Raw genomic sequence first — 12,484 nt, 5'->3', positions numbered from 1 at the left:
TAGACACGTATAGTGGGAAGTTGCAGCCATTAGGTGCTGAGCATTATTGGCCGGCGGAACCTTTTAAGATGGTATGTAACAAGGACTATTTGCGCAAGCTGCAAGTGCAAAAGAGAACGCGTATACGGAACCAAATGGATGTTGGTGACACCATTTATGCGCGTAAATATGGCATATGCTCGCAAACAGGACACGACCGTCGTAAATGTCCTTCAGGTGGTGTGCGTGGCGGTGGTAATCCGGCTCCTGGTGCAAGTTCGTCGAATGTACCCAACTATCAAGGATACCCCTAGTCTTTTATTTTGGTATTGTTTTTTGTAATACATGTTTTTACTTGTGTATGTTGCAATATATATCAAATAAAATTATGTTCCACAATTTGAAATGAGTGAAGAAAAAGCTGTTTAATTGTAGGAAATGTAATATGTAAAGCGTGGTTTGATAGTTTCATATGCGCAACACAAGCACTTAAACTTAACTTGCACTTCAATTAAAATAAAGCATTACTACAACACAAACACAAACATAACAGGCCAACATAATAAGCATACATGAAATATGAAAAATACACTAAACACATACAAGCAAATGTTTAGTCCCGGTTGCCATTTATTCTCCGCTCCAACCACTTAAATCGTTCTTCGATTCGTTCTTTTTCTTCTTCTACCTCTTTCAGTTTCGCCTTCACCTCCGCAAGTTCCCGTTTATATTTTTCTTTTCATTCCTTTTGTGCTTCACAATTCCATTGTGCTTTCCATTTTTCTTCTCCCACCTCCTTCAGTTTCGCCCTCATTTCTACAATAATTCTATCGCTTTCTCTTTGTGTTTCCCGTTGGCATAAACACATATTATGAAGAAACTGCAGTTGTTCTCTGTAGCATTCCTGATAACATGGTTCATCAACCCATTCCTGAAAATCACAAATAGGTTCGCCGGAAACCTTGTATAACTGGTTCATACAGCACCAGTAGCGGCGTCCAACTTCACCATCGTCCCAACAATTTTGCATCGAGCATTCTTTTCCACAGTTGCACTTTGGTGCACGAAGAGGTTGAGCCATTTGATGAAATATTTGCTTTTAGTAAAAAAAAACCTTACTTTTAATGAAATATTTGCTTTTACTAATTTTTGAGCACACAAAATAACTATAATGATGCCGTTATTTATAGGCGAGACAAAATACATAAAGCGTAGTATAGTACTACGTTTTATGGAGTTGTCTTGTCATTCTGAAAAAGATGAAAACCATGTGAAAAAGCTGGTTTATCGCAGAAAAATTTAACACATAAAGCGTAGTATAGTACTACGTTTTATGGAGTTGTCTTGTCGTTCTGAAAAAGATGAAAACCATGTGAAAAAAGCTGATTTATTGCAGAAAAATTTAACACATAAAGCGTAGTATAGTACTACGTTTTATGGAGTTGTCTTGTCGTTCTGAAAAAGATGAAAACCATGTGAAAAAAGCTGATTTTAGTTATCCTTTGTGCAGTGATGGTTTTAGTTCTATTGTTTGTTTTTCTGTGTACTGCTATCCTTTGTGCAGTGATGGTTTTAGTTCTAGTATAGTACTACGTTTTGCAATGTTTGTGTTTCTTGTGTACTGTTTAAGTAAAACTGCTGTTCAAATGCAATTAAAATATAAATGTTGTTAAACGATAATTGTTATCATTATATACATAATGCACTATTTACACAAACTAAAAACCTAAGTAAATCAGTGAGTCCCGCATCCTGTGTGCTTCAGTGCTGCTGCTGGCCTGAGTCGCATCCCCTATCGCCCGGGTACACTATCTGGATCATCACAACTGGCAGGATCGGAAGAATAGGCCGTCGGGCCGTCAGCAACCTACAAAACAAGTACTAAACTTAGCATGTGACAAAGTATATTCGTATTGTACGTGTTAAGTCAAAAAATATATTCCCACCGTGGTCTCGTCGGCCTCCTGAATATACGCATCAGTGGTGTCCTCATCAAAGCATGTAGTGGTAAAAAAGATGGGCTGGGACGATGCCTTCATAAGAAAGTTAAAAATTAATTAATGGCAGCTCATTAAGGAAAAAAAACAAAGTGAAATTTTAAAGTAATACAAACATACCTGCGCCTGTGATAGATCCGCATCAACCGTCGGGGATGAGGCATAACTCAACCTGCGCCCGCCATCCATGTCCCGGGTGGGCCGATCCTCAGCTGCGGTAGATGGGCATGCAAAGTACTGGTCTACATCCTCGTCGAATGTACCCGTGATCGACAATGCTCCTGACGGGGTGACCTGCGATGCTGGCAGAGATAGCTGAAGGCTATACAAAGGCATGCTGCTGGAAGGCTCATCTTGCCGAGGTATATAACCCGGCTGATCATCTCCAAGCGCCACAACTCCAAAGTCCTCATCATGTCCCTCAACAGGTGGGTCAACAGGTGCCTCAACGCCCCCTTGCTGGGGACCACCTCCTCGCCGTCCCCCGCGACCCCGTGGAGCACCCCTACCTCGTGGGGCACCCGTCCCTCGTGCCCTACCCCTGCCTCGTGGGACAACCCTACCCCGATGGTAGTCCTCTGGCGCCTCATACTGAGCCTCGTGGTCCAACCTCACGGCATCTCTCTCCTGAAACAGGGTCCGACGAGCCAACTGTGCCACCCGCCGACCATAGTCAACGACTGCAGGGATGTCGGTATGCTGCTGCATCTCCTGTCCCAACTGGTAGAGGTGATGATGCACAATAGCCTGTGAAGTATTTAAAATATTAATTAAATAACACAATATAACAATTATAAGATATTAATAAGCCAAAAAACATACCAGTGCCTCGTGTCTCCCGGCGTATAGTCTGTAGCGCTTGCCAAGTACATGAATGGGGTTCCCGTTAATCAGTCGGGTGTGACGGCGGTACCATGATGCATACATATGAATAGTGGCCTCCTGGGTAAATGTAGGTGCTAGCGGAATACGGTCAGCTCGGTGCTTCTCCCAAATAAGGACCTGCTGCTCCAGCCATCCCATATATATATCGTCCAGCCTGGCACGGTCATCCCGCTGATAGTGTATAGCCACCCATCCAGGATCCCTAGGTATCGGCTGGGGACGGTGAAACTGGCGAAGCACACGCTCTGTGGCATGATACTCAACCACATCGAAGAAGATCATCGGGACGGAGGTGCTCCAAAGCAGTTGGTCGACTAAGCAATAATCGGGCAACTGAGCTAGCAACTCGTCACTGTATGGCGTCCAAATGAACTACCAAATAATAACATAAAAGTGAGTATGTACAACACAACTCAATTTATAACAAGTAAGTGTAGGTACATATTTACCTGTCCGGCCACCAGCATATCTAACACATCCCTGACAAGGGGGATGATAAGCATCGGTCCCTCGGTAGTTCCCACGCCGGAGAACCCACCTAGAAGCTAGAGGGAGAAATGGATAAGCCTCACCGGCCGCAAGTGGTGGTAGAGGTGGCTGCAATGGCATGATCCGCTGTCAGGCCCAAACCTAAGATAAAAGGTTGATGTAAAATTTATGAGTCATTTCGACCATATAGAATTCGAAGTAATAAACAGAGTATTCAAAGATGTTGTCACCTGTAGGAGGGACAGAAATCCACATATGTCCACCACGCAAAGCATGCTCGCCCGGCACATGCTCCTATACAGGTATGCGAGAACAGCAACACCCCAGCTGTACAAGGGTAAACCATCCAACTGTTGAAGATGATGGAGAAAACGCATACTCACTAGACTCCCCGAAGTGTTCGGGAACAAGACACACCCGAAAAGCAGGAGCAGCGCCAACCACGTGTACCTCTCAATATGGAGATCCTCCGTCTCGCCGGTAATGTCTGGGTGCAAAAACGCCATATGATCTCTGATGCCAGACAAAGCAACGTGACTGCCCCCTCTCTGTACAACATTACCCTGAGGTCTATAACCAGTAAACTGCCCCATCATATCCAAATATTGTCCACGTGTCATGGATCTAATGTACTGGGGCAGTGCCACGGCCTGTCCATCTACGCGCAGCCCGTACAAAACCTGAACATCCTCCAGCGTGATGGTGGCCTCTCTAGTGGGCAAGTGAAAAGTATGCGTCTCCGGTCTCCACCGAGTATTCAAGTATGAGAGACCAATCAAGCTGGATCTGCCCAATCCGAAAAATCGTATAGAAGCCCATAGCCTGTAGGCGCGCGACTATGCGGGCATGGAAAGGATGCTGCGCCATGAACTCCCACAAATCGTCAGGTCTCCTGGCGCGGAGAGGCTCATCCGATAGTTGTTCCTCCCATAAAAAGGAGGTGCTCCAAAGCATTCGATCGACTGAGCAATAAAAGGGCAGCTGAGCTACCAACTCGTCGCTGTATGGCGTCCAAATGAACTGCCAAATAATAACATAAAAGTGAGTATGCGCAACACAACTCAATTTAAACAAGTAAGTGTAGGTACATATCTACCTGTCCGTCCACCAGCATATCTAGCACATCCCTGATAAGGGGGAGATTATGATGAGCATCGGTCCCTCGGTAGTTCCCACGCCGGAGAATCCACCTAGAAGCTAGAGGGAGAAACGGATAAGCCTCACCAGGCGCAAGTGCTGGTAGAGGTGGCTGCAACGGCATGATCCGCTGCCAGGCCCAAACCTAAGATAAAAGGTTGATGTAAAATTTATGAGTCATTTCGACCATATAGAATTCGGAGAAATGAACAGAGTATTCGAAAATGTTGTCACCTGTAGGAGGGGCAGAAAACCACATATGTCCACCGCTGGGCCCATGCTCGCCCGACACATGCTCCTATACAGGTATGCGAGAACAGCAGCACCCCAACTGTACTGGGGTAAACCATCCAACTCCTGAAGATGATGGAGAAAGCGCATACTCACTTTACTCCCCGAAGTGTTCGGGAACAAGACATACCCAAAAAGCAGGAGCAGCGCCAACCACGTGTACCTCTCAATATGGAGATCCTCCGTCTCCCCGGTAATGTCTGGGTGCAAAAACGCCATATGATCTGTGATGGCTGACAAAGCAACGCGACTGCCCCCAGCGTCACCCTGAGGTCTATAACCAGTAAAATGCATCATCATATCCAAAAATTGTGCATGCGTCATGGATCTAATGTACTGGGGCAGTGCTACGGCCCGTCCATCTACGCGCAGCCCGTACAAAACCTGAACATCCTCCAGCGTGATGGTGGCCTCTCTAGTGGGCAAGTGAAAAGTGTGCGTCTCCGGTCGCCACCGCTCTACCAAGGCCGTGATGAGAGACCAATCAAGCTGCATCCGTCCAAGCTCAAAAATCGTATAGAAGCCCGTAGCCTGTAGGCGCGCGACTACGCGGGCATGGAAAGGATGCTCCCCGATGAACTCCCATAAATCATCAGGTCTCCTGGGGCAGAGAGGCTGCATCGATAGCTGTCCCTCCCATACAAATGAGGACCTATGGTCGCCCTACAACACTAGTAGCTGATCCTCGGCAGGTCCGGGATGCGCAGGCGGAGGAAAGTCCATGTCGTCTACTATAATTTAAACAAAATTAATTGTTTGATTGGTCTCATTAAACAAAATTAATAATGTTTACAATTGGACTGAATAATTATGTATGGGTTCCAGGCTCATTTTTTGAGGCCCGGTAGCACCGAGTTATCCTTAATTATTATGCGTGTCAATTTCAACATTTTTAGAATTGTGTCTGTTAGCTTAATAAATTAAATAATTAATTATGTTTACAATTGGACTGAATAATTATGTATGGGTTCCAGGCTCATTTTTTGAGGCCCGGTAGCACCGAGTTATCCTTAATTATTATGCGTGTCAATTTTAACATTTTTAGAATTGTGTGTGCTAGCTTAATAAATTAAATAATTAATTATGTTTACAATTGGACTGAATAATTATGTATGGGTTTCAGGCTCATTTTTTGAGGCCCGGTAGCACCGAGTTATCCTTAATTATTATGCGTGTCAATTTCAACATTTTTAGAATTGTGTCTGTTAGCTTAATAAATTAAATAATTAATTATGTTTACAATTGGACTGAATAATTATGTATGGGTTCCAGGCTCGATTTTTGAGGCTCGGTAGCACCGAGTTATTCTTAATTATTATGCGTGTCAATTTTAACATTTTTACAATTGTGTGTGCTAGCTTAATAAATTAAATAATTAATTATGTTTACAATTGGACTGAATAATTATGTATGGGTTCCAGGCTCATTTTTTGAGTTAATTTTACAACATATAGGAATTCGTTATTTTTGTAAGTTTATTGTTATAATTAAATAATTAATTTTGTAAAGTGTAATTGGATAGAGTTTGCAGTTACTACATACTTAAACTACATAGACTCTACGTTAAAAGGCTCTACATTTTACTACGCTAAAAGGCTCTATATTTTACAACACTAACACGCTCTATATTTTACTACACTAAAAGGCTCTATATTTTACTACGCTAAAAGGCTATTTATTTTACTACGCTAAAAGGTCACTATTACATATAAAAACAACTAACATAAAATACAAATATGAACAACAAACAAAATAAATAATATTAATTTTTTAACAATACAAATAATTTATCAAATTTTAACAATTTTTTGTACCAAAGCTAATAAATCAATCCGGGTATAAATAAGATACAAATTTAAACACAAACATAACACAAATTAACATGGAAACACATTAAACAATACAAATATGCATGTACTATACGAGTTTCGACATAAACAAAATTGAAATACCTCGATTTAAGTTTTTTAAATTTGATTGAAATCGAATTTTTGCACTCGAAAGAAGGAATCCAAAGCTTGTCTTGTATGTGGGACCTACACTCCTTGCTCTTTAGGTGATCGGTGGGGCCCAATTTTTTTTTTTTTGAAGTTTGGGGGGCGGGAGGGGGGGACCAGCAGAATCGAAGGTTTTTGGTTTCCTTCGGTTCAGTGGTCCAAGGAAGAAGAAGGGGCTATATTTTATTGAAGCTGTTCGCAGTATTATACTGCGTTTTAAGTAAAACACAGTATAATACTGCGAACAGCTTTAATAAAATATAGCTGGACCCAACATCTTAGTAAAACGCAGTATAGTACTGCGATTTACAAATTGTTTTTTTTTAAACAAAAACGCAGTACTATACTGCGAATTACTTTAACGGCAAAATTTCCGTTAAAGTAATTCGCAGTATAATACTGCATTTTACTCATTTATGTAACTTTTTTTTTTAAGTAGTACAAAAATGTTTTTGGTCAAAAAATAATTAAAAAGGTTTTGGACTCCTCATGTCACCTCTTTTGTCTATAAAGTGAAACAAAACAAACAACCCCTCATGTTTTTTTCTCTTTCTCCTTCATGTCTTGAGTTTAGTGTCAGTAATATTTTGCTCCTTTTATAATGGTGTCAAATTCTTGAAAAGCTCATAAAAAACTACCATAACTGTCTTCCCAAGTTCTTGAATTTTGTAGGTTTCTTGAAAAAAGAATAGTAAAAAAAGACATGATTTTGGTTCTTGGTTTGGCACTTATAATGGTGTCAAAATCTTGAAAAGCTCATAAAACTACCATAAGTGTCTTGATCCCAAGTTCTTGAATTTTTTTAGGTTTCTTGAAAAAGGAAGAGTAAAAAAGACATGATTTTGATTGGGTTTTAAGCATTTTCAGTTATTGTTTATATAATTATGATGGTGTCAAAATCTTGAAAAGCTCATATAACTACCATAATTGTCTTCCCAAGTTCTCAAATTTTGTATGTTTCTTGAAAAAAGAAGGGTAAAAAACACATGATTTTGGTTGGTTTTTGACATTTTTTAGTTCTTGGTTTGCTAATTATAATGGTGGTCAAAATCTTGAAAAGGTCATAAAACTAACATTACTGTCTTCCCTAGTTCTCATATTTGTAAGTTTCTTGCAAAAAGAAGAGTAAAAAAGCCATGATTTTGGTTGGTTTTTAACATTTTTAGTTCTTGGTTTTAATATCTTGAAAAGGTCATATAACTATATTCCCAAGTTCTTGAAATTTGTAGGTTTCTTGAAAATAGAAGAGTGAAAAGAGACATGAATTTGGTTGGTTTTTAACGTTGTTTTAGTACTTGAATTTTGGTAAAATTATGGGAGAAGAAGAGGGGTGGGATTGGCCACCAACACCAAGTGGATCACCAATGTACATAACAAAAGATGATCATTGGACTCATTTTGACAACTCTGTTAATGCTGTTTCTTTTGGATTTGTTGCCACTGCAATTCTCATCTCTATGTTTCTTGTCATGGCCATTTTTGAGAGGTTTCTCAGACCCAATTCGCCGGCGTTATCGCCATCCGGTGGCCGGAATCTTGATGATATTGAGTCCCAAATTGGTTTCAATGGAAAACTTGGTTATCCAACATCCAAAGTAAGTGTCTTTAGCTGGAACTTTACTTCAGTAAGATGTTACTTCTTTTGTTCTAACTGCATTGTAGCTGCTGGTAATTGGTTACAACTTTTGGGAGAAATGACACCAGCCACTCTAAACGGTTGCTATTTGAGAATTAGTCAGTACATCCTTAATTTTAGTTTTTCAGGACAAAAATGTGCTGAGTTGTCTTGAAATTAAGATTTTTAGTTTAAAATTTCAGGACAGAATAAGTACTGGCTAATATCTAAATAGCATCCTGAGAATGGTTATCTGTGCGCTTGCCCCCAATTTTTCCTTTCCTAACAATGTTTATGAGGCCGGTTCTTTGTGTCTCTATATTTGAGAGTCCATTACTCAAATGGTCACTCAACTATCCCAAATTATCTCCTAAAGTCACTTTACTTTCGTTTGTAACAACAAAGTCACTGAACTATGCCTCTTGCACTCAGAATGTCACTCAACTAGATTTCCAAATTTTGGATTGCCAAATACCTATTTTACCCTCTAAATTATAAATATTTATCTTCTTTTTATTTTGTTAAACTTTTTAATATTATGATTTTCCTTATTTAATTTATATTATAGACTTATCTATAGAATAAATAAATATTATTTATAAATTAAAAAAATAAAAATTATTTAAGCATGTACAATGCTGGAATAATAAAATAACGAGCTTAGTAAAAAAAGTTAATTAGAATAATTTGTTAGTAATAATGATTTAGTATTAACAACAAAACTTCAAAAATTTATTTACACAATTCAGAATGAAAGAAAATAAAGGTCGTAAAATATATATTCCATGCACGTAATATAAAAATAATTATTTAAATAAAGATATTTTTATAATATACATTATATATTATTAAATATGCTCAATTATATTATTATGTTTCTATCAACTTTCCGGCGACACAAAGTTATGTCACCGGAAAGTAGGGGGACTATCTGTATAGGGTAAAATATACTATGTTAAATCGTGCATGGAATATATATAATATAATTGAGCATAATTTTCAAGAATATATATATGTATATTATAAAAATACTTTTATTTAAATAATTATTTTTATATTACATGCATGAAATATATATTTTACAACCTTTATTTTCTTTCATTCTGAATTGTGTAAACAAATTTTTAAATTTTTGTTGTTAATACTAAAATTATTATTACGAACAAATTATTCTAATTAATTTTACCATGCTTATTATTTTGTTATTCCAACATTATAAATTATAGATGCTTAAATAATTTTTATTTTTTTAATTTATAAATAATATTTATTTATTCTATAGATAAGTCCATAATATAAATTAAGGGAAAATCATAATATTGAAGTTAAAAAAATAAAAGAAGATAAATATTTATAATTTAGAGGATAAAATAGGTATTTGACAATCCAAAATTTGAAAAATCTAGTTGAGTGATCTTCTGAGTGCAATAGGCATAGTTCAGTGACTTTGTTGTTACAAACGAAAGAAAAGTGACTTTAAGAGATAATTTGAGAAAGTTGAGGAACCATTTGAGTAATTGACTCTTGTATTTGATGGGCTTTTAACGCATTTGGCCACTCGGCCAAACATAATTACAACCGCTAAGCTAAATATATAAAAAAATATACACGGATTATGTATAAAGTTGCATGCGACTTCCCTCAAGATTGTGATACACAGAAGAACACTTCTATTATTTTGGTGTCCGAGCATTAAGAAGTTAGCTCTTTCCATCGGTTCCCATCAATATGATCTATTAAACCGCTGTAATTATGTTTTTTTGGGCCGAGGATCTAAAAGATACAACCTCTTTATTTATAAGGTCAACGTATACATTATTCTCCCCATACCCCACTTATAGAAATATTCTAGGTACGTTATTGTACTTTATGCCTTACATGTTGATTTTAGTGTTGGAGCATAGCCCCACATATGTACATGACTTCCATAATTCCATTAAGATCCATCACCACCTATCTTAATGATGACTTGCTTGCCAACGCTGACTGCAGAATGGAGATGGAATGCCAGCCTTGTAGAAACTGTGTTTTCTATTTTATAGTATTATAACTCCTTTTCAGCTGAAATAACATGTATTATACACAACTAGCTTACTTATTGTGGCATAACTAGTACTAGTATTTTTTTTTTATAATGTTGGTGTTCGGATCAACTTGTATGCACCTTGACTATTCCATCAATTACCTGCTACTTCCTACACAAGGAAAAGCACTTGCCATTCGTATGTTATTAGCAGCATTCCGAAAACGTCCGGGTTGAAATACGGCGTAACACACCAAAAAGATAATGGAAAACCAAAGTTCAAATCGCAACAGAGACAAAATTTATTAGGTGATGTTTTTACATTTGCCTAAGGATTGGTGAACAATATTACTCGTTACCATTGTTTAGGTCCTTTCTGACGCTTTTGTTTTAATTTTATTTGTATAATATTTGCTGAATTAAATGGAGAAATAGGGTTAGTGAGGTTTTATAGTGGATCTCTAACTTATTTGGAACTAAGACGTTGTTTTTGATACTTCTATCTGTCTCTCAAGTGTCTTGAGCCTTATGATTTCTCCAAATTGAGGGGAAAGAGGAGAGTGTCTTCAGTCATAAGACATTACCATTTCTAAAGAGATTTATCTAATTAGCCCTTGTCACCAATTATTTTATATGGGCATGCTTTATTTTTAAAATCCTGCTCCATAATATAGATATTATATAATTATTTCACCTTTTGTTGGATTGGGGGGGGGGGGTAATGTTCATGTGCTGGCAAACATTAATAACTGCCCATACTTATAAAATAAAGTCTCTGCTTTGGAAATCCACCATTTAGACACTATATAGAAGGAGAAAATATACATAGTTAGACATGTACCAAGACATACGAGAATCGAATACAAAATTAGTTACTTTCCAGGTTCTAATTGCGCGCGCACAAATATATATATATATATATATATATATATATATATATATATATATATATAAATTTGCACTTGATTTTATGCAACGTGCGAAATTTATTTAACTGGCTATAACATGTTACGATTTTGCTCTCAGGTATCAGCAAATGCGCGAGAAGTATCAGTATTGATGCCAGGAGAAGACATCCCAACTTTTATTGCTAACCCTGTTCCTGTACCTTGTCCTCCTGAACGCGATCCATGGCCTCCCCATCAACAGCATTCTTTACCCGGTCTTTTGAACCCCGACTCAAATGCATAGTCGTAGCTCAATCTGAAGGAAACAAACGTCGGAAATGCCAAATTCACGAATCACAAAATTATTAGGAGTTCTTCAAGTGGCTTTTTTGTCCCTCGCCTTGACTCCTTAAAATTATGTACATACCATTTAGACATTGAATTCCTAGCACGGTCTGCTAGACATTGAATTCCTAGCACGGTCTGCCTGATTAATTAGTATGAATATTACGTTAATAGAGTAAGATATATTTTAAGTTGTGCCCTTAATTTTCTTCTTTAAATTTTATATTAAATCTGAAACTTTGGATTCTTGACCTTTCATAGATACAGTCAAGTCTCTTCAGGTGATTATCAATCTTTCATAGATAAAACAAACAATCTAACCAGAATTCTTGACCTTCACATTGTATGTGGAAAGTGCAGTCCATTATTCTGCTGCTGGAGACTATAGAACACTACCAACTAAATGGGCATCTGGCTCTGTACATTATGAGAAAATTATGTGGATGGACCTTTTTAGAATTGTTGTTTATATTTTAACCCTGTTAAAAAAAAATCAAAAAAATTAGTGATGCACCAAAATTTTAAATCACGCTGCACAAATTTTGGAATGCTGATGATTCTGGAAGCATGCTACAAATTTTGGCAATGTGCTTAAAATGCTGGCAACGTTCTTTAAAATTCTAGCATGTGGCTATTTTTCTAAAACTTTTCTTCACGGGATCAAAATCTAAACTATGGCACTAAATGATCTTATTTGTGAAAAACTTCCGTCTGTTACCAAGTTGGGTGATTTGCACAAATAGGACAATTCGGTGCCACTATCGATTTTTTAATCCTGCTTGCCCATACGCAGAATTTCAAGTTTAACAAGTATTGTTCATGTTTGTCCCATGGACAAC

General features: G+C 37.7%; 1 protein-coding gene across 1 annotated transcript; it reads left to right on the top strand.

Moving 5' to 3' along the window:
- The first annotated feature begins 7,328 nt into the window (after positions 1–7,328).
- On the top strand, positions 7,329–11,844 carry LOC104244765 (uncharacterized protein At5g65660-like). Its single transcript, XM_009800242.2, has 2 exons — positions 7,329–8,370; positions 11,440–11,844. The coding sequence occupies exons 1-2, from the start codon at positions 8,089–8,091 to the stop codon at positions 11,602–11,604; spliced, it is 447 nt and encodes a 148-aa protein (XP_009798544.1). The 5' UTR covers positions 7,329–8,088; the 3' UTR covers positions 11,605–11,844.
- Positions 11,845–12,484: the final 640 nt, after the last annotated feature.

Source organism: Nicotiana sylvestris, chromosome 9 (genome assembly GCF_000393655.2).
Source record: "Nicotiana sylvestris chromosome 9, ASM39365v2, whole genome shotgun sequence".
NCBI lineage: Eukaryota > Viridiplantae > Streptophyta > Magnoliopsida > Solanales > Solanaceae > Nicotiana > Nicotiana sylvestris.
The sequence above is the reverse complement of the archived record's forward strand: the minus strand, read 5'-3'. Positions and strand labels throughout refer to the sequence as shown.